Here is a 25,911-nt window from a genome sequence, read left to right as displayed (position 1 = left end):
AATGAATCATTCTCTTCTAGTGCCGTGTGTTTGTTGTTGTTGCAATAACCCGGCTATGTATGTGTGAATAAAACTATCTAGTGATTATAAATGTGTATCTGCTGATATTCTTGACTTGAGTCATATCATCCTACCCAACATTAGCACCTTAACACCTCAAAAGGACCGCACCAGACACTTATCTGACAACTTCAATCATATTTACATTTCTGCAAGAGCCGAGGGCTCAGTCAGTCAATCAATTGTTGAAAAAAATATATTAAAAAATCCCTTATTTCACAAAGTTAGCTTTTCGACATCGACAATTTATTTTAAAGCAATGTTCACAGGTTACATAGCATTCAACTTTTTACAACAGTCAGGTTCTAGAAATGATAGCCGTGGTCGCCTAGAAAGAAATACAATGGCATAAAACGAGACTTATCTTTATCATGGTCTTGATTATGGCAGTTATTATTACAACTTAACATAATTATGGCTAAAACACCATTGAGCCTCGTATTCACAGTCACTTTAAAATAGCTAAACTCAAAATGTCACTGATGACATGACAATCACCCCTAACACCTAAACCTCTACCATCCTCTCTATCTTGAAAGTAAAGATGTAGCACGATTACATCAGACAATGTTGCGCTCACCACTGTTTCACTTGTTCGCACGGTTCAGTCTGGTTTAACCAGGCCAGTCAACATGTAGAATCTGTGCTTCTTTCATCTCTAGTCAGGATACCAAACTAAACGCCCCCCCCCACCCCCCCCAAAAAAGCCTACGGAAGGTTTTCGTTACTTAACAAGGAATAGCTGTTGCATTATCACTAGAATATTATTACATCACGTTCTTAATACAATGTACAATTTGTGCTAATTTACAAGTTACAGCAAACCTTAAGGACAACCAGACATACAGATGACCACAACCGGTTAGAAACAAGTTTGTTGGAATGAGAAAGCGGTGCTTTAGGGGAGATACCACAGAGAGACTGACATTTTCCATTGATAGATGACAGACCGGTTGTAAAGCTCTTCTCGGTTTTAAATACGTGTCATTTCAATGAGAAAGCAGGATTTAAGCAAGTCAAGACTCTTGTGTTTTCTTTTCTCTTTGTTCTTCACTGGACATGACAGACCCACAGGGAATGTTGCAGAATCGAATCTGGGGCGTGTTATAGAATGCTGAAGATAGAAATTTCACGAATAGAGCAGACATGTTTTGGGATGTGATGTTGAGATGCATGTTATTGGATACATCATGGTTGTGAGTGATTGGCTAGATAGGGTTATTGACAGGTGTGGCGACCAATCAGATTTTGAGTCATCCAGGGAGAAAACTGTGATTGACTAGATGGAATGGTTGACAGGCCTGAGGACCAATAATATTTAGGAGTCGTCTAGAGAAAATGCCCGGTGTATGTTGGGAAAACGCTGGGAGCTGAATTCTGGGTCATCTCTCACTCTCTCCTTGATGTCACTCCTCACCTGAGAAACATAGGAGTCAAGGTTAGGGTTGGTCAGTCTCACGTTGCCACGCTTTAAAGTCTCGCTCACCCTGCTGTTTCAGAGTGAAAGTGAGCCAATTTTTTTTTAGGTTTAGGCCCGGTTCATATACTTTTGAAATGCTTCTGTGGTTCCGCCTATACTTGGAGGTTATTACTAATGTACAGTGTATTCGGGAAGTATTCAGACCCCTTGACTTTTCCACATTTTGTTACTTTACAGCCTTACTCTAAAATTGATTAAATAAAACATTTTCATCAATCTACACACAATATCCCATAATGACAAAGCAAAAACAGGTTTTTATAAATTTTTACAAATGTATTAACACTTTAAAACAGAAATACCTTATTTACATAAGTATTCAGACCCTTTGTTATGAGACTCGAGATTGAGCTCAGGTGCATCCTGTTTTCATTGATCATCCTTGAGATGTTTCTACAACTTGATTGGAGTCCACCTATGGTAAATTCAATTAATTGGACGTGATTTGGAATGGCACACACCTATCTATATAAAGGTCCCATAGTTGACAGTGAATGTCAGAGCAAATACAGATATAGCCCTTGGTTAACTCCAGACCTGACTGCCCTCGACCAGCACAAAAACATCCTGTGGCGTACTGCAATAGCATTGAATAGTCCCCGCGATATGCAACTGTTCAGGGAAGTCAGGAACCAATACACGCAGTCAGTCAGGAAAGTCAAGGCCAGCTTCTTCAGGCCGAAATTTGCATCCTGTAGCTCTAACTCCAAAAAGTTCTGGGACACTGTAAAGTCCATGGAGAACAAGAGCACCTCCTCCCAGCTGCCCACTGCACTGAGGCTAGGTAACACGGTCACCACCGATAAATCCATGATTATCGAAAACTTCAACAAGCATTTCTCAACGGCTGGCCATGCCTTCCTCCTGGCTACTCCAACCTCGGCCAACAGCTCCGCCCCCCCCCGCAGCTACTCGCCCAAGCCTCTCCAGGTTCTCCTTTACCCAAATCCAGATAGCAGATGTTCTGAAAGAGCTGCAAAACCTGGACCCGTACAAATCAGCCGGGCTTGACAATCTGGACCCTCTATTTCTGAAACTATCCGCCGCCATTGTCGCAACCCCTATTACCAGCCTGTTCAACCTCTCTTTCATATCGTCTGAGATCCCCAAGGATTGGAAAACTGCCGCAGTCATCCCCCTCTTCAAAGGGGAAGACACCCTGGACCCAAACTGTTACAGACCTATATCCATCCTGCCCTGCCTATCTAAGGTCTTTGAAAGCCAAGTCAACAAACAGGTCAGTGACCATCTCGAATCCCACCGTACCTTCTCCGCTGTGCAATCTGGTTTCCGAGCCGGTAACGGGTGCACCTCAGCCACGCCCAAGGTACTAAACGATATCATAACCGCCATCGATAAAAGACAGTACTGTGCAGCCGTCTTCATCGACCTGGCCACCATATTCTTATCGGCAGACTCAGTAGCCTCGGTTTTTCTAATGACTGCCTTGCCTGGTTCACCAACTACTTTGCAGTGTGTCAAATCGGAGGGCATGTTGTCCGGTCCTCTGGCAGTCTCTATGGGGGTGCCACAGGGTTAAATTCTCAGGCCGACTCTTTTCTCTGTATATATCAATGATGTTGCTCTTGCTGCGGGCGATTCCCTGATCCACCTCTACGCAGACGACACCATTCTGTATACTTCCGGCCCTTCCTTGGACACTGTGCTATCTAACCTCCAAACGAGCTTCAACGCCATACAACACTCCTTCCGTGGCCTCCAAAACCAAATGCATGCTTTTCAACCGTTCGCTGCCTGCACCCGCACGCCCGACTAGCATCACCACCCTGGATGGTTCCGACCTAGAATATGTGGACATCTATAAGTACCTAGGTGTCTGGCTAGACTGTAAACTCTCCTTCCAGAATCATATCAAACATCTCCAATCTAAAATCAAATCTAGAGTCGGCTTTCTATTCCGCAACAAAGCCTCCTTCACTCACGCCGCCAAACTTACCCTCGTAAAACTGACTATCCTACCGATCCTCGACTTCGGCGATGTCATCTACAAAATAGCCTCCAATACTCTACTCAGCAAACTGGATGCGGTTTATCACAGTGCCATCCGTTTTGTTACTAAAGCACCTTATACCACCCACCACTGCGACCTGTATGCTCTAGTCGGCTGGCCCTCGCTACATATTCGTCGCCAGACCCACTGGCTCCAGGTCATCTACAAGTCCATGCTAGGTAAAGCTCCACCTTATCTCAGTTCACTGGTCACGATGGCAACACCCACCCGTAGCACGCGCTCCAGCAGGTGTATCTCACTGATCATCCCTAAAGCCAACACCTCATTTGGCCGCCTTTCGTTCCAGTTCTCTGCTGCCTGTGACTGGAACGAATTGCAAAAATCGCTGAAGTTGGAGACTTTTATCTCCCTCACCAACTTCAAACATCTGCTATCTGAGCAGCTAACCGATCGCTGCAGCTGTACATAGTCTATCGGTAAATAGCCCACCCAATTTACCTACCTCATCCCCATACTGTTTATATTTATTTACTTTTCTGCTCTTTTGCACACCAGTATCTCTACCTGTACATGACCATCTGATCATTTATCACTCCAGTGTTAATCTGCAAAATTGTAATTATTCGCCTACCTCCTCATGCATTTTGCACACAAAAAAAATTCTTTTTTTTCTACTGTGTTATTGACTTGTTTATTGTTTACTCCATGTGTAACTCTGTGTTGTCTGTTCACACTGCTTTGCTTTACCTTGACCAGGTCGCAGTTGTAAATGAGAACTTGTTCTCAACTAGCCTACCTGGTTAAATAAAGGTGAAATAAAATTAAATTAAATAAAAATACCAAGCCACGAGGTCAAAGGAATTATCTGTAGAACTCCGAGACAGGACTGTGTCGAGGCACAAATCTGGGGAAGGGTACCAGAAAATGTCTGCAGCATTGAAGGTTCCCAAGAACAGTGGCTTCCATCATTCTTAAATGGAAGATGTTTGGAATCACCAAGACCCGGCCAAACTGAGCAATCGGGTGAAAAGGGCCTTGGTCAGGGAGGTGACCAAGAACCCGATCGTCGCTGACAGAGCTCCAGAGTTCCTCTGTGGAGATGGAACCTGCCAGAAGGACAACCATCTCTGCAGCACTCCACCAATCAGGCCTTTATGGTAGAGTGGCCAGACGGAATCCACTCCTCAGTAAAAGGCACATGACAGCCCACTTGGAGTTTGCCAAAAGGTACCTAAAGGACTCTCAGACCATGAGAAACAGGGTTTTCTGGTCTGATGAAACCAAGATTGAACTCTTTGGTCTGAATGCCAAGCGTCATGTCTGGATGAAACCTGGCACCATCCCTACCAGAGGTCGACCGATTATGATTTTTTTAACGCCGATACCGATTATTGGAGGACCAAAAAAAATAGCCGATACCGGCTAATAATAACAATTACAACAATACTGAATGAACACTTATTTTAACTTAATAATAACAATAATTAAAAAATCAATTTAGCGTCAAATAAATAATGAAACATGTTCAATTTGGTTTAAATAATGCAAAAACAAAGTGTTGGAGAAGAAACTAAAAGTGCAATATGTGCCACGTAAGAAAGCTAACGTTTAAGTTCCTTGCTCAGAACATGACAGAACATATGAAAGCTGGAGGTTCCTTTTAACATGAGTCTTCAATATTCCCAGGTAAGAAGTTTTAGGTTGTAGTTATTATAAAATCAAATCAAAATCAAATCAAATTTTATTTGTCACATACACATGGTTAGCAGATGTTAATGCGAGTGTAGCGAAATGCTTGTGCTTCTAGTTCCGACAATGCAGTAATAACCAAAAAGTAATCTAACTAACAATTCCAAAACTACTGTCTTGTACACAGTGTAAGGGGATAAAGAATATGTACATAAGGATATATGAATGAGTGATGGTACAGAGCAGCATAGGCAAGATACAGTAGATGGTATCGAGTACAGTATATACATATGAGATGAGTATGTAAACAAAGTGGCATAGTTAAAGTGGCTAGTGATACATGTATTACATAAGGATACAGTTTATGATATAGAGTACAGTATATACGTATGCATATGAGATGAATAATGTAGGGTAAGTAACATTATATAAGGTAGCATTGTTTAAAGTGGCTAGTGATATATTTACATAATTTCCCATCAATTCCCATTATTAAAGTGGCTGGAGTTGAGTCAGTGTCAGTGTGTTGGCAGCAGCCACTCAATGTTAGTGGTGGCTGTTTAACAGTCTGATGGCCTTGAGATAGAAGCTGTTTTTCAGTCTCTCGGTCCCAGCTTTGATGCACCTGTACTGACCTCGCCTTCTGGATGATAGCGGGGTGAACAGGCAGTGGCTCGGGTGGTTGATGTCCTTGATGATCTTTATGGGCTTCCTGTGACATCGGGTGGTGTAGGTGTCCTGGAGGGCAGGTAGTTTGCCCCCGGTGATGCGTTGTGCAGACCTCACTACCCTCTGGAGAGCCTTACGGTTGAGGGCGGAGCAGTTGCCGTACCAGGCGGTGATACAGCCCGCCAGGATGCTCTCGATTGTGCATCTGTAGAAGTTTGTGAGTGCTTTTGGTGACAAGCCGAATTTCTTCAGCCTCCTGAGGTTGAAGAGGCGCTGCTGCGCCTTCTTCACAATGCTGTCTGTGTGAGTGGACCAATTCAGTTTGTCTGTGATGTGTATGCCGAGGAACTTAATACTTGCTACCCTCTCCACTACTGTTCCATCGATGTGGATAGGGGGGTGTTCCCTCTGCTGTTTCCTGAAGTCCACAATCATCTCCTTAGTTTTGTTGACGTTGAGTGTGAGGTTATTTTCCTGACACCACACTCCGAGGGCCCTCACCTCCTCCCTGTAGGCCGTCTCGTCGTTGTTGGTAATCAAGCCTACCACTGTTGTGTCGTCCGCAAACTTGATGATTGAGTTGGAGGCGTGCGTGGCCACGCAGTCGTGGGTGAACAGGGAATACAGGAGAGGGCTCAGAACGCACCCTTGTGGGGCCCCAGTGTTGAGGATCAGCGGGGAGGAGATGTTGTTGCCTACCCTCACCACCTGGGGGCGGCCCGTCAGGAAGTCCAGTACCCAGTTGCACAGGGCGGGGTCGAGACCCAGGGTCTCGAGCTTGATGACGAGCTTGGAGGGTACTATGGTGTTGAATGCCGAGCTGTAGTCAATGAACAGCATTCTCACATAGGTATTCCTCTTGTCCAGATGGGTTAGGGCGGTGTGCAGTGTGGTTGAGATTGCATCGTCTGTGGACCTATTTGGGCGGTAAGCAAATTGGAGTGGGTCTAGGGTGTCAGGTAGGGTGGAGGTGATATGGTCCTTGACTAGTCTCTCAAAGCACTTCATGATGACGGAAGTGAGTGCTACGGGGCGGTAGTCGTTTAGCTCAGTTACCTTAGCTTTCTTGGGAACAGGAACAATGGTGGCCCTCTTGAAGCATGTGGGAACAGCAGACTGGTATAGGGATTGATTGAATATGTCCGTAAACACACCGGCCAGCTGGTCTGCGCATGCTCTGAGGGCGCGGCTGGGGATGCCGTCTGGGCCTGCAGCCTTGCGAGGGTTAACACGTTTAAATGTCTTACTCACCTCGGCTGCAGTGAAGGAGAGACCGCATGTTTTCGTTGCAGGTCGTGTCAGTGGCACTGTATTGTCCTCAAAGCGGGCAAAAAAGTTATTTAGTCTGCCTGGGAGCAAGACATCCTGGTCCGTGACTGGGCTGGATTTCTTCCTGTAGTCCGTGATTGACTGTAGACCCTGCCACATGCCTCTTGTGTCTGAGCCGTTGAATTGAGATTCTACTTTGTCTCTGTACTGACGCTTAGCTTGTTTGATAGCCTTGCAGAGGGAATAGCTGCACTGTTTGTATTCGGTCATGTTACCAGACACCTTGCCCTGATTAAAAGCAGTGGTTCGCGCTTTCAGTTTCACGCGAATGCTGCCATCAATCCACGGTTTCTGGTTAGGGAATGCTTTAATTGTTGCTATGGGAACGACATCTTCAACGCACGTTCTAATGAACTCGCACACCGAATCAGCGTATTCGTCAATGTTGTTGTCTGACGCAATACGAAACATGTCCCAGTCCACGTGGTGGAAGCAGTCTTGGAGTGTGGAGTCAGCTTGGTCGGACCAGCGTTGGACGGACCTCAGCGTGGGAGCCTCTTGTTTTAGTTTCTGTCTGTAGGCAGGGATCAACAAAATGGAGTCGTGGTCAGCTTTTCCGAAAGGGGGGCGGGGCAGGGCCTTATATGCGTCGCGGAAGTTAGAGTAACAATGATCCAAGGTCTTTCACCCCTGGTTGCGCAATCGATATGCTGATAAAATTTAGGGAGTCTTGTTTTCAGATTAGCCTTGTTAAAATCCCCAGCTACAATGAATGCAGTCTCCGGATAAATGGTTTCCAGTTTGCAAAGAGTCAAATAAAGTTCATTCAGAGCCATCGATGTGTCTGCTTGGGGGGGATATATACGGCTGTGATTATAATCGAAGAGAATTCTCTTGGTAGATAATGCGGTCTACATTTGATTGTGAGGAATTCTAAATCAGGTGAACAGAAGGATTTGAGTTCCTGTATGTTTCTTTCATCACACCATGTCACGTTAGTCATAAGGCATACGCCCCCGCCCCTCTTCTTACCAGAAAGATGTTTGTTTCTGTCTGCGCGATGCGTGGAGAAACCCATTGGCTGCACCGCCTCGGATAGCGTCTCTCCAGTGAGCCACGTTTCCGTGAAGCAAAGAACGTTACAGTCTCTGATGTCCCTCTGGAATGCTACCCTTGCTCGGATTTCATCAACCTTGTTGTCAAGAGACTGGACATTGGCAAGAAGAATGCTAGGGAGTGGTGCACGGTGTGCCCGTCTCCGGAGTCTGACCAGAAGACCGCCTCGTTTCCCTCTTTTTCGGAGTTGTTTTTTTGGGTCGCTGCATGGAATCCACTCCGTTGTCCTGTTTGTAAGGCAGAACACAGGATCCGCGTCGCGAAAAACATATTATTGGTCCTACTGATGGTGAGTTGATGCTGATCTTATATTCAGTAGTTCTTCTCGACTGTATGTAATGAAACCTAAGATGACCTGGGGTACTAATGTAAGAAATAACACGTAAAAAAACAAAAAACTGCATAGTTTCCTAGGAACGCGAAGCGAGGCGGCCATCTGTGTCGGCGCCGGAATTATAGGACTATTTCTCTCTATACGGTTTGTATTTCATATACCGTTAACTATTGGTTGTTCTTATAGGCACTTTAGTATTGCCAGTGTAACAGTATAGCTTCCGTCCCTCTCCTCGCTCCTACCTGGGCTCGAACCAGGAAAACATCGACAACAGCCACCCTCGACGCAGCGTTATTCATGCAGAGCAAGGGGAAGAACCACTCCAAGTCTCAGAGCGAGTGACGTTTGAAACGCTATTAGCGCGCACCTCGCTAACTAGCTAGCCATTTCACATCGGTTACACCAGCCTAATCTCGGGAGTTGATAGACTTGAAGTCATAAACAGCTCAATGCTTGAAGCATTGCGAAGAGTTGCTGGCAAAACGCACGAAAGTGCTGTTTGAATGAATGTTTACAAGCCTGCTGGTGCCTACCATCGCTCAGTCATACTGCTCTTATTAAATCATAGACTTAATTATAATATAATAACACACAGAAATACGAGCCTTAGGTCATTAATATGGTAAAATCCAGAAACTATCATTTCGAAAATAACACGTTTATTCTTTCAGTGAAATACGGAACCGTTCTGTATTTTATCTATCAGGTGGCATCCCTAAGTCTAGATATTGCTGTTACATTGTACAACCTTCAATGTAATGTCATAATTACGTAAAATTCTGGCAAATTAGATCGCAATGAGCCAGGCGGCCCAAACGGTTGCATATACCCTGACTCTGCGTGCAATGAACGCAAGAGAAGTGACACAATTTCAACTGGTTAATATTGCCTGCTAACCTGGATTTATTTTAGCTAAATATGCAGGTTTAAAAAATATATACTTCTGTGTATTGATTTTAAGAAAGACATTACACGTTGGAGCAACGACAGTCCTTTTTCGCGAATGTGCACCGCATCGATTATATGCAACGCAGGACACGCTAGATAAACTAGTAATATCATCAACCATGTGTAGTTATAACTAGTGATTATGATTGATTGATTGATTGTTTTTTATAAAAGATAAGTTTAATGCTAGCTAGCAACTTACCTTGACTTCTTACTGCATTCGCGTAACAGGCAGGCTCCTCGTAAGGTAAAAATCTGTCGTTCTGCCCCTGAACAAGGCAGTTAACCCACCGTTCCTAGTCCGTCATTTAAAATAAGAATGTGTTCTTAACTGACTTGCCTAGTTAAATAAAGGTGTAAAAAAAAAATACAGATTTCCGATTGTTATGAAAACTTGAAATCGGCCCTAATTAATCGGCCATTCCAATTAATCGGTCGACCTCTAATCCCTACGGTGAAGCATGGTGGTGGCAGCATGTTTTTTAGCAGCAGTGACTGGGAGACTTGTCAGGATCGAGGCAAAGATGAACAGAGAAAAGTACAGAGAGATCCTTGATTAAAACCTGCTCCAGAGCGCTCAGGACAACAGACTGGAGCGAAGGTTCAACTTCCAACAGGACAACGACCCTAAGCACACAGCCAAGACAACACAGGAGTGGCTTTGGGACAAGTCTCTGAATGTCCTTGAGTGGCCCAGCCAGAGCCCGGACTTGAACCCGATCGAAAATCTCTGGAGAGACCTGAAAATAGCTGTGCAGTGACACTTCCCATCCAACATGACAGAGCTTGAGAGGATCTGCAGAGAGGCATGAGAGAAACTCCCCAAATACAGGTGTGCCAAGCTTGTAGTGTCATACCCAAGAATACTCAAGGCTGTAATCACTGTCAAAGGTGCTTCAACAAAGTACTGAGTAAAGGGTCTGAATACTTCAGATTTTGCTTTGCCATTATGGGGTATTGTGTGTAGATTGATGAAGAAAAAAAAACAAATGTAATACATTTTAAAATAAGGTAACGTAAGAAAATGTGGAAAAAGTCAAGGGGTCTGAATACTTTCCGAATGCACTGTACATGTGATTGGATTTACCTGTTCTTGGTAGGCCTCCTGAAGCTCTGGCTCCTCTAGCTCTCCCTGGAGGCTATCTGGGGTAGTGACAGGTCTGACTCCTGCCGCACGGGCCGCCCGGCTCACTGCCTCAGACAGGGACAGGTGAGGGCCTTCACCCTGGTGGGTCTGCGAGAGGGGGATAACAACAGGTCAACACTAACCAGAGCTGTGTTCAGTAGGCACGAAACAGGAGAATAATATGTTTTGAAATTGGGAGGTATTACACAAAATTGTCCAATGATAAACGCTAATTCCCCTCTTCCGTATCAAAATGTTTGTCTTTCAATTCCTATAGAAACACTGTTAGAATAATCAGGTATACAGACTACAGACTTTCTGTTGAGAATATTCCTTGGCCCGGTATTACTTAATGGGCATAGCGTCCTCATGACAAATAATTATAATTTACAATGGCACATTAGGTTTCTAAGCAGATGGACAGCTCACCTTCCTCCTCTTGGCAGGCATCCCGTGGAGGTATGCATCAGACAGAGGGGGCTGAGCCTTCATCTTCCTCTGAGACAGCATGTCGTGTCTGATGATAGGAACCCACTCCTGATGAACCCAAACACACAGCTCAGTGGTTAAACAGGTGGGCCTGTAACCGAATAGTCACAAGATCAAATCCCATGTCTGACTGGGGAATTCTAGGTATCCTAGAAGCCATTGTGTCCTTGAGCAAGGCACTTAACCCCTAAACAATAAAGCATAGGTCCTATGTCCTTACAGGGGGCACTGCAGCTGCCCAGGGCTCCACGTCTCCTCCAGACTCCTCCCTTCCTCCTGCTGCCATGGCAACAGCTCCTCTGGTCTCCCCCGATGATGCTCTCTGCGAGGGGGCGGTCACCCCGGGATATGCTCCGACCTCCTGTCTGTTCCCTGATGAAGCCATGGCCTCCTCTGCAGTGGTGGCCGGGGCTGGGGACAGACCTTCATCCATCTAGATAGGTAGAGAGAGGACTGTAGGTTAACTAAGGTTAGCTGTACTGTCTGAAGACAAAGATAACCATGTCCTCAAAGCTGTCTGAACTTCGTGTTCCTTGCTGATTTCCTGGTATTACCAGATGTTTTTCTAGGCGAGCCCAAGCATGCAGTGTCCTTATAACCCTCAGATAACAACACCTGGAAAGACTGACCACAAACACACACACACACACAATCACTCACCTCCACACTCTGTGTATCTGTCTGCTGTCCAGCCTGTGCCCCAGACTCTGCTCTTCGTGTGTGGATGACATAGTGCTGGATGTGGTCCTCAGTGACTGGGTTGTGCTCCAGGATGACGTGGAGTCTCATGGTCATCATACTGGTCAGCCAGTTGACCAGGCTGGGGTTGACCTCTGCTGACATCCTCCTCTGTGGACATAGAGGAGAGAGAAAACATGTATAGATCTTTACATCATACACACCAAGCAGATATACCAGGACTCAACCCACAACCTACCAGATACAATGGGATTCAACTGATTCATTCATTGACTAGTTTAGCAACTAGCTTGTACTGAAATGGGGAAATGTTGTTGACCGGCTATGGGTCCTGAGGACCGGGTTGGGAAACACTCAAGTCTATCAAATAGTAGAGTGGATAGAGTAGTGGAGGAGTGTACTAACGATGCGGTGGTTGATGACTTGGGTGAGTGCTCTCTGTTCCCCTCGGAGACAGTAAAGGTTGAGAGCCAGACACTCAAACAGACCCTGGGTGCAGAGCAGCAGCAGGCGGTGACCAAACGTTTGGTCTGCAGAGAGGTAGAGACACACAACACCAGCAACAGATTTACAGTCATGCTGCTCGTAGGTACTAGACTAGGGTTGACAGTAGTCCGGTAAACCAGTTTGGTAACAATGTGTAGGACCCAGTATAGAAAAGCTTTACAAGGGGTTTGAGTGTTTTACCTGTGCAGCGTAGGATGTGTGTGGCCACGCGGGTGAATTGATGTCTAAGGAAAGTGATGTTGGTTTGAATGATGTCCACGCCCTCTCTCACGGTCACTGTGGCCTGAGAGAGAGACAGGGTACTGTATTATTACAATATTCTAAACATATTGTGACAATTTAATAGTCAGAGAGTGGGAGACTTACAAAGCTCTCTGCTATGTACTCCTCCAGATCATTGATGAGGTCCACAGATGCTGCCTGAAAAGACAAAACATAGTGCTTTCAGTTTCTAATCTTTTGAGGTGAGATGCCACAAACATTGGCCTTAATAAAGTTCACTGCAAATGGAGAGGATACTGTGCCAATTTCATGTCATGATTCTCATTAAAACAGCAGCTGGCGGTAGAGCAAAGATACTCACGTTGATATTGGTGTCAGTAGGCTCTCGACCCTGCAGGTAGTGCTGGTTGAAGAATTCAGTGAGCTGGGGCTGGATCCGGCTGATTGGCTGGGCGTTACCATGGAGTAACAACACCATGTCCACCATGGAGAAACTGTGACACACCAGGGACAACAGGTCCCCAAAGAACCCTGCAGAGAGATGAGGTCAAAGAATATGTTCAGCAAAAACTAAGACACTTCGGTCTTCTTTCACTTTTCCAAGAATGCTATCACAGGTGTAGATTTATACAAAATATATATTTTTTTACATTTACAGTCGGAAGTTTACATACACCTTAGCCAAACACACTTAAACTCAGTTTTTCACAATTCCTGACATTTAATCCTAGTAAAAAATCCCTGTTTTAGGTCAGTTAGGATCACCACTTTATTTTAAGAATGTGAAATGTCAGAATAATAGTAGAGAGAATGATTTATTTCAGCTTTTATTTCTTTCATCACATTCCCAGTGAGTAAGAAGTTTACATACACTCAATTAGTATTTGGTAGCATTGCTTTTAAATGGTTTAACATAGGTCAAACATTTCAGGTAGCCTTCCACAAGCTGCCCACAATAAGTTGGGTGAATTTTGGCCCATTCCTCCTGACATAGCTGGTGTAACTGAGTCAGGTTTGTAGGCCTCCTTGTTCACACACGCTTTTTCAATTCTGCCCACAAATCTTCTATAGGATTGAGGTCAGGGCTTTGTGATGGCCACTCTAATACCTTGACTTTGTTGTCCTTAAGCCATTTTGCCACAACTTTGGAAGTATGCTTGGGGTCATTGTCCATTTGGAAGACCAATTTGCGACCAAGCTTTAACTTCATGACTGATGTCTTGAGATGTTGCTTCAATATATCTACAAATTTTCCTTCCTCATGATGCCATTTATTTTGTGAAGTGCACCACTCCCTCCTGCAGCAAAGCACCCCCACAACATGATGCTGCCACCCCCGTGCTTCACGGTTGGAATGGGGTTCTTCGGCTAGCAAGCCTCCCCCTTTTTCCTCCAAACATAACGACAGTCATTATGGTTAAACAGTTCTATTTTTGCTTCATCAGACCAGAGGACATTTCTCCAAAAAGTACGATCTTTGTCCCCATGTGCAGTTGCAAACCGTAGTCTGGCTTTTTTATGCCGGTTTTGGCTTCTTCCTTGCTGAGTGGCCTTTCAGGTTATGTCGATATAGGACTCGTTTTACTGTGGATATAGATACTTTTGCACCTGTTTCCTCCAGCATCTTCACAAGGTCCTTTGCTGTTGTTCTGGGATTGATTTGCACTTTTCGCACCAAAGTATGTTCATCTCTAGGAGACAGACAGAACGAGTGGTTGAAAAACGAGTTTTAATGACTCCAACCTAAGTGTATGTAAACTCCGGACCTCAACTGTATATTCTAGTCATTTGGCAGCCGATTTGAACCAGAAACACTTACCTATTTAAGTTGAATGCTCATATTGTAAGGCAACCACATTTCCCCATTATTACAAGTAAATCCATCTAAATAGGCGCTATCTTTTTGGTGCCAGTAAGAAAAGACACGTGTGTGTATGAGTGCAAGAAAGACAAATACAACAGTTAAGTGTTAGAAGGTTTTTACTTTCGTCAGTGACTCACCGACAGCGTCTCCAGATCCAGGTGTGAAGAGGTTGGTGGTCTGAGACAGTCTCTGGATGAACTGAGCGATGCTCTCCCCGTTCCCCTGCGGAGCCCCCAGAGACCCCATCATGGTGGAGAGGACCCCCTGGACAATACCTGTAAATAACTCTGGGCTCAGGGATGGGTCCCCTCCACCCCCAGGGGCCGCCTGGTGAGGGGGGTTAGGGGTGCCTTGGCCAGGGGGAGGCTCCTGGCCAGGAAGGGGTACGGGTGAGGGTCGGGAGAAGATGGGTTGGTTAGCCTAGAAATGGGAGAGGAACTATTGGGTAACTACTGGGTGACACTTTGTTGCACAGTCATCTAGTTGTCTAGAGTTTACTTCTACTAATTGCGACTACTTCAACTTCGACTAATGACCACAACTTCGACTAATGACGACAGCTTTGACTAATTACAACAACTTCCGACTAATTCAGACTTCTATACATTTCGATGACTGTGACAAATTCAGACAACTTCTACAAATTCAGACAAGTTCGACAACTTGAAACTACTTCCGACAACTTCGACAAATTCAGGCAACTTCCGACTAATTCAGACTTCTATAAATGTTGACGACTTCCGACGACCTCTGACAACTTCGACAAATTCAGACAACTTCGGCCTAATTGCGGCGGCTTCGACTTCGGCCTAATTGCGGCGGCTTCGGCCTAATTGCGGCGGCTTCGGCCTAATTGCGGCGGCTTCGGCCTAATTGCGGCGGCTTTGGCCTAATTGCGGCGGCTTTGACTTCTACTAATTAGGACTCATTTAATTTCTATTACAGCGTGATAACAGAGTAATTACATAATTATAAGAGTTACTTTTCAGTCACATTGATTATAAGAGTTACCAATACGGTTCAATCATTTTCTCTCTCACCTGGATGAAGTCTGACATTCCCTGGAAGAACCCTGGGACTCCAGGTACGGTCACAGTGATGTGTGGGTTAGCTCCAGAACCAGGGGCTCCTGGCCCACTAGCTCCACCCAGTAGGGAGCCCAGGAGTTGGGCTAGGTTGGCCTCTGCGACCCCTTCCGGTGGCTGGCCCATGGAAGTGGTGTTGGTGGTGTGGGTGGTGGTCTGGCCAGATGTGTTCGCCCCACAGGAGGGGTGGGGAGGGACGGGATTGGAGGAGGAGAAGGAGGAGGAGGCAGAAGAGGATGAAGAGGAGGAGGTGGAGAAAGAGAAAGAGTGGGAGGCTGAGGAGGAGCTGGTGGATGTCTGATCACCTGGAGGAACTGGGAAAAAGAAGACTTCTGATTCATTGTCCATTTTCTTTGAACACTACAAAATAAAACCCATCATTCACCCATTATAATAATCAATAAATCAACCAATCAATCACTCACCTTGCTGTCCAGGCATCTGTCCAAACATCTGTTGTCCAGGCATCTGTTGTCCAGGCATCAGTAGCTGTCCAACCAGACCACTGATCATCTGAGTTAGGGGAGAGGAAGCCAGAGGTGTGCCCTGGAAGAAGAGAAGAAATGGACGAAGAGATCAGTTGATTAGTTGAATCAGGTGTGTTAGAGCAGGGCCGGAAACAAAAGTCTGCAAAACCAGTAGCTCTCCAGGAGGATTGGCCACCCCTGTCAAAGTACAACAGCACAAGGACATAAGAGACCAAATTCATTCCTCACAGACTTCTCCATCTCTGCCCCTCTCCTCACCTGAAGGTTCTGTTGCCCGCCAGCAGGGGGCACTGAAGCCCTGAGGTTGATGGTGGTGCCCCTGTTGCCCACAGGCTGGGGGATGTGGGGGGAGAAGGAGGGGTGCGTGATCACCACCCTGGCTCCAGGGGGCAGAGGCCCGTGAGGGTGAGGGGGGGCAGAGGTGTCAGAGCTGGGGGTGGTCCCGGGGATGCCTACTCCTGGTTGCCCGGGGTGACCCGTGGCAGCAGCGGTTGCCATGGCAGCAGCCTGCTGAGAGATCTGGTGGACGATGGCCTGCATGAACTCTGGAGGAAGGCCTGCGATTTGGACTGGAGTAGCACCTTCAGATTGAGAGAGTACAGAGATAAATAGTTGATATAACGGTCAGCAACATCCCAGGGACTAGTGGTTCAGAGACTGTGGTATAGGGGTCTGGTGTATATACCATTATGAACATAATGTGATGTAGGAGTCAAAAGCACTCACCAGGCTGTCCAGTTACTATAGGGATCGGTTGTCCTTGAACCTGAGGGCCGCTGCCAGATTCTAAGAGAGAGACCAACCAGGGAGAAGACATTAACTGACAACTCTGAATACAGTGCCTTGCGAAAGTATTCGGCCCCCTTGAACTTTGCGACCTTTTGCCACATTTCAGGCTTCAAACATAAAGATATAAAACTGAATTTTTTTGTGAAGAATCAACAACAAGTGGGACACAATCATGAAGTGGAACGACATTTATTGGATATTTCAAACTTTTTTAACAAATCAAAAACTGAAAAATTGGGCGTGCAAAATTATTCAGCCCCTTTACTTTCAATGCAGCAAACTCTCTCCAGAAGTTCAGTGAGGATCTCTGAACGATCCAATGTTGACCTAAATGACTAATGATGATAAATACAATCCACCTGTGTGTAATCAAGTCTTCGTATAAATGCACCTGCACTGTGATAGTCTCAGAGGTCCGTTAAAAGCGCAGAGAGCATCATGAAGAACAAGGAACACACCAGGCAGGTCCGAGATACTGTTGTGAAGAAGTTTAAAGCCGGATTTGGATACAAAAAGATTTCCCAAGCTTTAAACATCCCAAGGAGCACTGTGCAAGCGATAATATTGAAATGGAAGGAGTATCAGACCACTGCAAATCAACCAAGACCTGGCCGTCCCTCTAAACTTTCAGCTCATACAAGGAGCAGACTGATCAGAGATGCAGCCAAGGGGCCCATGATCACTCTGGATGAACTGCAGAGATCTACAGCTGAGGTGGGAGACTCTGTCCATAGGACAACAATCAGTCGTATATTGCACAAATCTGGCCTTTATGGAAGAGTGGCAAGAAGAAAGCCATTTCTTAAAGATATCCATAAAAAGTGTTGTTTAAAGTTTGCCACAAGCCACATGGGAGACACACCAAACATGTGGAAGAAGGTGCTCTGGTCAGATGAAACCAAAATTGAACTTTTTGGCAACAATGCAAAACGTTATGTTTGGCGTAAAAGCAACACAGCTCATCACCCTGAACACACCATCCCCACTGTCAAACATGGTGGTGGCAGCATCATGGTTTGGGCCTGCTTTTCTTCAGCAGGGACAGGGAAGATGGTTAAAATTGATGGGAAGATGGATGGAGCCAAATACAGGACCGTTCTGGAGGAAAACCTGATGGAGTCTGCAAAAGACCTGAGACTGGGACGGAGATTTGTCTTCCAACAAGACAATGATCCAAAACATAAAGCAAAATCTACAATGGAATGGTTAAAAAATAAACATATCCAGGTGTTAGAATGGCCAAGTCAAAGTCCAGACCTGAATCCAATCGAGAATCTGTGGAAAGAACTGAAAACTGCTGTTCACAAATGCTCTCCATCCAACCTCACTGAGCTTGAGCTGTTTTGCAAGGAGGAATGGGAAAAAATGTCAGTCTCTCGACGTGCAAAACTGATAGAGACATACCCCAAGCGACTTACAGCTGTAATCGCAGCAAAAGGTGGCGCTACAAAGTATTAACTTAAAGGGGCTGAATAATTTTGCACGCCCAATTTTTCTGTTTTTGATTTATTAAAAAAGTTTGAAATATCCAATAAATGTTGTTCCACTTCATGATTGTGTCCCACTTGTTGTTGATTCTTCACAAAAAAATACAGTTTTATATCTTTATGTTTGAAGCCTGAAATGTGGCAAAAGGTCGCAAAGTTCAAGGGGGCCGAATACTTTCGCAAGGCACTGTATGTATACTGGGTATGCAAGCTTTTGCTACATTACAGCTCTCCTCAGACACACCTATAAGTTTCCTACAGGAAATCAACAATGACTATGGTCTCTCTCGGTTTGGAATGATTATCTAATGTACTGATTATTTGGTACGCATGAAAGACACAGTTAGGGCATGACAACTCCAAGATGAGCCAAGAGCAAGAGAGAGAGAAAATAACAAACGTGTCCCCTCCCTCACCATCCAGGTTCATCTGCATCATTACCACAGGCTCCATGGTCTGGTGGGTGATTCTGATGACATGCGGAGCCCCCTGGCCCTGAATTGGCTGCTGATTGGCTGCATTGGGCTGTGGAAGCGGGGCCTGGCCCTCTGACTGGCCAGGAGCCTGAGAGGTTTGGGCCCAGCCTTCGGCTGCATGCCTCCCATTGGACGTCATGGTGACTGTGGTTCCCAAATTTCCGAGGTTCCCCAGGTTTCCAAGGTTTATCTGAAGACACAAGTCAAGTTAGTAACGTCCCAAGAAAATGGTGTACAGCTAAATGCTGGTAAAAAGTATGAATGGCTGGTGATTTTGAATTTGAATCCACCAACCAGTGAGGTTTAGTTTTAGAACCTGGTGCTAAAATTACTGAGAGTATATGTGGAGGACTCTCTCCACACAGTGACCTACCGGTATGGGGGTGTGGTGTGGCATACCACCCTGCAGCAGGACGGGGGAGCCGTAGTGGGACATGGGCCGAACCACGTGGAGGTGACGGGGGGGAGGAGTGGCCAGGTTACAACGTAGGTCACTAAGGGCAACCAGGGTGTTGCCAAGGAGACGTAGAGACTCCCCGACCAGGTTGAGAACGTGCTGGTCCTCTTCTCTTTCCTGGGTCTGTGAAGACAGATGAACAAAGTGGTGACTGATTCACATGTGGTTTATTCAAGTCTGTTTGGGGCTCCATTTCACTCATGCAAGCAGCACTGTGACTGACCTATTCAAGAAGACTAACTCAACTCTGCGGCACAGTTTATGTTGTAACTTTTCTTCTCATGGACACCATTGAAGTTAAAGGACGAATATGTAACAGGAGTTTAAGTTTGAAGTAAAAACAGTGTGATAATGTGTTGCATGGGTTGAAGAGGTAGTTGCTGTGCAACTGAATATAATGGAGTTGTAGTGTTTACGTTGTTGTTGTAGTCTGCTGAAGTGGCAGCCCCAAGGATGGAGTGAGTTCTCTCTATGAAGGGACGAAGCCTCTCCTCCACCCTCCTCACCTCTGACAACACCTCAACTAGTGCTGCTGGGCTGGGGTGGCTGGGGAGGGCGTGCAGGAAGCAGAGAGAGAGAGAGAGAGAGAGAGAGAGAAAGAGAGAGAGAGAGAGGTATGTGTTCAGTAGGCATGAAACAGGAGAATGCATTTTGATTCTATTTGAAACACTACGCTGTGCCCTCCCGAGCACTTACTTGGGCCCGGGGTGGGGTGGTCCCTCTGTCTGGCTGGAGGAGGTGGGAGGGGGAGGTGGTGGAGCAGGAGCAGGAGGGGAGGTGTCCATAGGCTGGGATGCTCCTGCAGTGGCAGCTGTAGCGGAAGAGGATGAGGAGGAGGAAGAGGAGGAGGTGGACTGAGATGTCTCCGGCTCGGCTTGAGATGGAACACCACTGGGCTGACCCTGCAAACACAAACATGTTGTCTAAAAGGTAAATTAGGCACTAAAAATAGATTTCTGTATAATATAGAATAATAGCATAGCATAACATAGCATAGTATGCAAGTTGTTACTGTACCTCCAGTCTGTGGATCAGAGACTGGGTATCCCTTAGCAAGTTCTCAGCCAATTGCAGCCTCATCCTGGGCTCGCTCTGCACTGATTGGTCAACGTTGATATGCACATCCACTGAACCATTGCTCTACAAACAAGACAGATCATAAACATACCCTAATAGTAATGTAATAGACATATCTATGTGTACACATATTCCTTGATTTTGAAAGATAATCACATTATTTTGTCCATTTAAATAACATCAAATTGATCAGAAATACAGTGTAGGCATTGTTAATGTTGTAAATGACTATTGTAGCTGGAAACGACTGATTTTTAATGGAATATCTACATAGCAGTACAGAGGCCCATTATCAGCAACCATCACTCCTGTGTTCCAATGGCACATTGTGTTAGCTAAATCAAGTTTATCATTTAAAAAGGCTAATTGAGCATTAGAAAACCCTTTTGCAATTATGTTAGCACAGCTGAACACTGTTGTTCTGATTAAAGAAGCAATAAAACTGGCTTTTAGACTAGTTGAGTATCTGGAGCATCAGCATTTCTGGGTTCGATCACAGGCTCAAAATTTGATCTGATTAGTCCAAATTTTAGGTTTTTGGTTCCAAACGCCTTGTCTTTGTAAGACACAGAGTAGATGAACGGATGATCGCCACATGTGTGGTTCCCACTGTGAACCATGGAGGAGGAGGTGTGATGGTTTTGGGGTGCTTTGTCAGTGATTTATTTAGCATTCAAGGCACACTTAATCAGCATGGCTACCATAGCATTCTGCAGTGATACACCATCCCATCTGGTTTACACTTAGTGGGACAATCATTTGTTTTTCAACAGGACAATGACCCAACAAACCTCCAGGCTGTGTAAGGGCTATTTGACCAAGAAGGAGAGTGATCGAGTGCTGCATCAGATGACCTGGTCTTTTTTTTGCAAATGTATTACAAATGAGAAATGAAACATAACATTTACATACGTTTTCAGACCATTTACTCTGTACTTCGTTGAAGCACCTTTGGCAGCTCTTACAGCCTAGAGTCTTCTACAAGCTTGGCACACCTGTATTTGGGGAGTTTCTCTCATGCCTCTCTGCAGATCCTCTCAAGCTCTGTCAGGTTGGATGGGAAGTGTCACTGCACAGCTATTTTCAGGTCTCTACAGAGATTTTCGATCGGGTTCAAGTCCGGGCTCTGGCTGGGCCACTCAAGGACATTCAGAGACTTGTCCCAAAGCCACTCCTGTGTTGTCTTGGCTGTGTGCTTAGGGTCGTTGTCCTGTTGGAAGGTGAACCTTCGCCCCAGTCTTAGGTCCTGAGCGCTCTGGAGCAGGTTTTCATCAAGGATCTCTCTGTATTTTCTCCATTCATCTTTCCCTCGATCCTGACTGGTCTCCCAGTCCCTGCCGCTGAAAATCATCCCCTCATGATGCTGCCACCACTATGCTTCACCGTAGGGATGGTGCCAGGTTTCCTCCAGACATGATGCTTGCCATTTAGGTCAAAGAGTTCAATCTTGGTTTCATCAGGCCAGAGAATCTGGTTTCTCATGGTCTGAGAGTCCTTTAGGTGCCCTTTGGCAAACTCCAAGGGGGCTGTCAAGTGCCTTTTACTGAGGAGTGGCTTCCATTTGGCCACTCTACCACAAAGGCCTAATTGGTGGAGTGCTGCAGAGATGGTTGTCCTTCTGGAAGGTTCTCCCATCTCCACAGAAGAACTCTGGAACTCTGTCAGAGTGACCATTGGGTTCTTGGTCACCTCCCTGACCAAGGCCCTTCCCACCCGATTGCTCAGTTTGGCCGGGCGGCCAGCTCTAGGAAGGGTCTTCTTGGTGGTTCCAAACTTCTTCCAGAGTGATGGAGGCCACTGTGTTCTTGGAGATCTTCAATGCTGCGGACATTTTTTGGTACCCTTCCCCTGATCTGTGCCTTGAATTGTGTCTCGGAGCTCTACGGACAATTCCTTTGATCTCAAGGCTTGGTTTATGCTCTGACATGTACTGTCAACTGTGGGACCTTATATAGACAGGTGTGTGCCTTTCCAAATCATGTCCAATCAATTGAATTTACCAGAGGTGGACCGCAATCAACATGTAGAAACATCTCAAGGATGATCAATGAAAACAGGATGAACCAGAGTTCAATTTCGAGTCTCTGAATACCTACGTAAATAAGGTATCTGTTTTATGTTTAATAAATTTGCGAACGTTTCTAAAAACCTGTTTTTGCTTCATCATTATGGGGTATTGTGCGTAGATTGCTGATGATTTTTATTTATATAATCCATTTTAGAATAAGGCTGTAATGTAACAAAATGTGGAAAGATTCAAGGGGTCTGAATACTTTTTTAAATGTTTTATTTATTTTACCTTTATTTAACTAGGCAAGTCAGCTAAGAACAAATTCTTATTTTCAATGACGGCCTAGGAACAGTGGGTTAACTGCCTGTTCAGGGGCAGAACGACAGATTTGTACCTTGTCAGCTCGGGGGTTTGAACTTGCAACCTTCCAGTTACTAGTACAACGCTCTAACCACTAGGCTACCCTGCCGCCCCGAAGGCAATGTATATGACAGTAATAAGGAAGACTTACTCGAGTGCTGGTGCTGACTCTGGTATTCCTTCCTGCTTCTCCCACTCCTGCCATCATCTGCTGCACTTGCATCTTCCAAGGAAACCACAGTTATTACACTTGTATTACTTCATTGTTAATACACTCGATGTTCAACAAATCCTACAGACACATTTGGTACCGATTAAAACGGTTTGATTCAATACATTTTTTAGGTGCTCAATATTTTTTCTGAATAAAGACTATGAAACAGCTGCACAGTGCACACCAACACACAACCTTGACTCACCTGTATCTGCTGAGGGTCCATGATGTTGACGGGCAGGTTAAAGGTTCCCAGCATGACGTAGCTGTTCCCGTTGCGGTCCTGGGGGCCTCCTTGGGAGGAGGAGGTGGTGGCACCTCCCTCTGTTCCCCCTGAGGACACTCCTCCTCCCCCACCGCCAGACTGGGAGGTCTGAGGAGGAGCACGCTCCACCAGGTGGATCACCTTACCAGCCACATCTGAGAGGAGGCCATAGGAGGAGAGAATGAGAGTGGAGGGGAGAGAATGAGAGTGGAGGAGAGAGAATGAGAGTGGAGGAGAGAGAATGAGAGTGGAGGACAGAGAAGGAGAGAGGACAGAGAATAAGAGCAGAGGATGACAGGACAGAGAAGCAGAGTGGAGGACAGAGTAGCAGAGTGAAGCAGAGTGGAGGACAAAGAAGCAGAGTGGAGGACAGAGAAAGAGAGAGGAGGACAGCGAAGGAGAAGTCCGGGGGTTACTGGAGCAAGGTGCTCTCATGTACATTCTCAATAACACAAGATGTCCAGCAATGTTAACTGTTTTGCTGTTTTACAACAGATCAGAGACTATGTATGTAGTATAATACTTACTGTGTCCTTTGAATAGAATAGAATAGTTGCTGGCTTTTTTACTCACTGTATTCATTCAGTGTCCTCTCATCCTGCAGCACTCTGCCCTGGTAGATTAGTCTCTGCTTGTCCATTGGGATCTCCACTGATGCAGCTATGTGTTCTTTGAACTCCTTCACTGTCAACTGAGGGAGAGGTTGGAGGCTCAGTGCATTGCTAGTACAGAGCTGAATAAATATATTTCCCACTCATAAGTGTACAATATATAGGCCACATAGGAGTAGCCTGGAATCTAAATTGATATGTTCAGTTGGATTTCAGATTAAGACAAAAGCAGACAACAGGAAGTCACAGCCTACCTCCCTACGGACAGTGTAGCTCCTGCTCTGTGAGTCCAGGGTCTTCACAGTGACCTCTATGGTGCTTGCTGACTCCTCCATGGTTTCTCTGCTAGAGCACAGAGAAATCGTCGGCAAATGTGTTTTCTCCCAGAAAATTTTCACCCATGAAGACAAATGGGGTGTATTCATTACGGAAAACGTTCAAAAAGCATTTCGCTACACCCGCAATAACATCTGCTAAATATGTGTATGTGACCGATACAATTTGATTTGAACCCCCCCCGCTACAAAGTCGATTGGTACCCAGATCGTTAATAGTACTGTACCTGTTTTGGGTAATTTCACTTGAATCAGGGTTGTTGTTAGCTTGCTAGCCAGCTAATCCAAACGAAATTATCAGGAAGCCAGCTAACCTCCCAGAGGAACTTCTTTGTCTTCGTTCAATGTCAAAGCAAGGCAATTCCGTTACTTTCTCTGCATCCAACGGAATACACTGTCGTGGAAATTGCAATGGTATTACATGAGCAATTGGGCACTTTGTATATTCTTCAAATATTTAAAGTTCATATTCCGTTCAATAGTTGCTTAAAAAAAGTGCGACACCACCTATTCGGGCAAGGACCCATATGACGCACAAAATGCAAGCGTCCATTTTAAATGCCTGTTTGTTTTAGTGTGAATCTGAGTGTGAGAGAGTAATAACTGGGTACAGTTAAACAACATTGACCAATTATCAGTTTACTGATGCAGTTTAACATCAGTGTGTCTAATGTACTTGTGTACTCTACTGTATGCTCTCCCTCCTAATGTTCTTTCTATCTCTCCAAGACCCTTACTTCCTTCCTCTGGCCCTTGGGAATTAGATTTGGAGCACAGTGTTCCCTCTATTCATCCCTCACTCCTTCACCTCTTTCTCATCTCAGCTTGAGCTTAATCCTGCCTATTTTTAGCTGAAGCCAGGGTGGTTGGTGTGTGTTAATGGGCAGTGTTAACTTTACCTTCATGACACAATGTTCAGCTTGTGCAAAGAGGGTGTGAGAGGAGAGGGAACACAAGAGGCCATATGCACTCGATTGGAAATAACTGGACAGTTGAGAAATTCCAGACATTGCTTTCACCTTTGTGTTCTGAAATTAGTCCAGATGTAGGGTGGTTGGCGGGGAGTGAAAGTCACCATTAACTATGAAGATGGATATATATATATATATATATATATTATTTGTAATTTTTCCAATCATCCTTGCCGAAGGCATTGAATAGTCACCATCTAATAAACTGAATATGTATGTTTCCACAGCTCCCACTAGTGGCAATAAAGAATAACGCCGCAGCTGTAGAAATGTCATGATTTAATTCAACATAAAAGGCAGGGAAGAGCACTGCATAGGTATTCATAATTTACAATTCACTTTCTTACAAAATGAATATTCAAACATTCAAAGATGTAGATACCACAAATGTACAACATACAAAAGGTGGCGATTTAAAGTCAAACTGCAGAGAATTCCCTAAACAAAACCAACCAGTACAAAAAGCCAGAACAGATTGATGGTTTATCATAAAGTCAGAACTGATCACAGATCAGTTTTATGATGGCCCCCTGCATAATGGTTAATGTTAGGATTTCAGCAGGGTGGGCTGATCCTATATATTTGTGTAAGGTCAACTTCATTCCAGAGTGATATGAGAAAGGCAATAAAAAAAAAGGGAGGTAAGGATCTGAATGTACACTAGTACACTATATTCCCCATATAGTGCACTACTTTTGACCAGAGCTAAATATGCACTCTTTAGGGAATAGGGTGTCATTTGAGATGGAACCCAACTCTCTTTTTCTCTGTTCATCCAATAAGAAAAGGGAAAACAACAAATGTTCATGTTTGAGACACCAATGTTTATGCCTATGAAAAT

The 25,911-nt window shown here is 45.1% G+C and overlaps 2 protein-coding genes across 6 annotated transcripts in view; both read right to left on the bottom strand.

Moving 5' to 3' along the window:
- Positions 1 to 284: 284 nt before the first annotated feature.
- Positions 285 to 24,658, bottom strand: LOC139391734 (BCL2 associated athanogene 6, like). Of its 3 annotated transcripts, none has more exons than XM_071139238.1 (24): positions 24,327 to 24,658; positions 24,019 to 24,106; positions 23,727 to 23,844; positions 23,094 to 23,308; positions 22,826 to 22,897; positions 20,244 to 20,366; positions 19,923 to 20,128; positions 19,643 to 19,772; positions 19,143 to 19,349; positions 18,710 to 18,959; positions 16,744 to 16,803; positions 16,276 to 16,598; positions 15,955 to 16,075; positions 15,485 to 15,843; positions 14,582 to 14,813; positions 12,942 to 13,111; positions 12,725 to 12,778; positions 12,539 to 12,641; positions 12,257 to 12,381; positions 11,813 to 12,001; positions 11,373 to 11,585; positions 11,093 to 11,200; positions 10,625 to 10,771; positions 285 to 1,477 (listed from the first exon to the last, which is right to left on the bottom strand). In XM_071139238.1, the coding sequence occupies exons 2-24, from the start codon at positions 24,097 to 24,099 to the stop codon at positions 1,379 to 1,381; spliced, it is 3,705 nt and encodes a 1,234-aa protein (XP_070995339.1). In that variant the 5' UTR covers positions 24,100 to 24,106; positions 24,327 to 24,658; the 3' UTR covers positions 285 to 1,378. The 3 variants fall into 3 exon arrangements, with proteins under 3 accessions (XP_070995339.1, XP_070995337.1, XP_070995338.1); XM_071139236.1 differs by having other exon boundaries at positions 14,582 to 14,864; positions 24,327 to 24,628; XM_071139237.1 differs by having other exon boundaries at positions 14,582 to 14,864; positions 24,019 to 24,109; positions 24,327 to 24,608.
- Positions 24,659 to 25,332: 674 nt separating this feature from the next.
- Positions 25,333 to 25,911, bottom strand: part of LOC139392117 (lysophosphatidylcholine acyltransferase 1-like) — a 34,308-nt gene continuing 33,729 nt past the window's right edge. For all 3 annotated transcript variants that reach the window (XM_071139837.1, XM_071139838.1, XM_071139835.1), the window contains exon 15: positions 25,333 to 25,911. This exon is cut by the window's right edge and continues 1,125 nt beyond it. The gene's annotated coding sequence lies outside the window, so the exon portion shown is untranslated.

Source organism: Oncorhynchus clarkii, chromosome 32 (assembly GCF_045791955.1).
Source record: "Oncorhynchus clarkii lewisi isolate Uvic-CL-2024 chromosome 32, UVic_Ocla_1.0, whole genome shotgun sequence".
Taxonomy (NCBI): Eukaryota; Metazoa; Chordata; class Actinopteri; order Salmoniformes; family Salmonidae; genus Oncorhynchus; species Oncorhynchus clarkii.
This window is presented reverse-complemented; position numbering and strand designations above follow the sequence as displayed.

What these genes read in the sequence shown, in the direction of transcription:
- LOC139391734 (XM_071139236.1), bottom strand. Translation starts at nt 24,099, where the DNA reads ATGGAGGAGTCAGCAAGCACCATAGAGGTCACTGTGAAGACCCTGGAC. An exon ending in CACACCACACCCCCATACCG is followed by an intron (nt 18,960 to 19,142) that starts GTAGGTCACTGT and finishes TTGTGTCTTCAG; the next exon opens with ATAAACCTTGGAAACCTGGG. An exon ending in GCGGGCAACAGAACCTTCAG is followed by an intron (nt 16,076 to 16,275) that starts GTGAGGAGAGGG and finishes CTCTTCTTCCAG; the next exon opens with GGCACACCTCTGGCTTCCTC.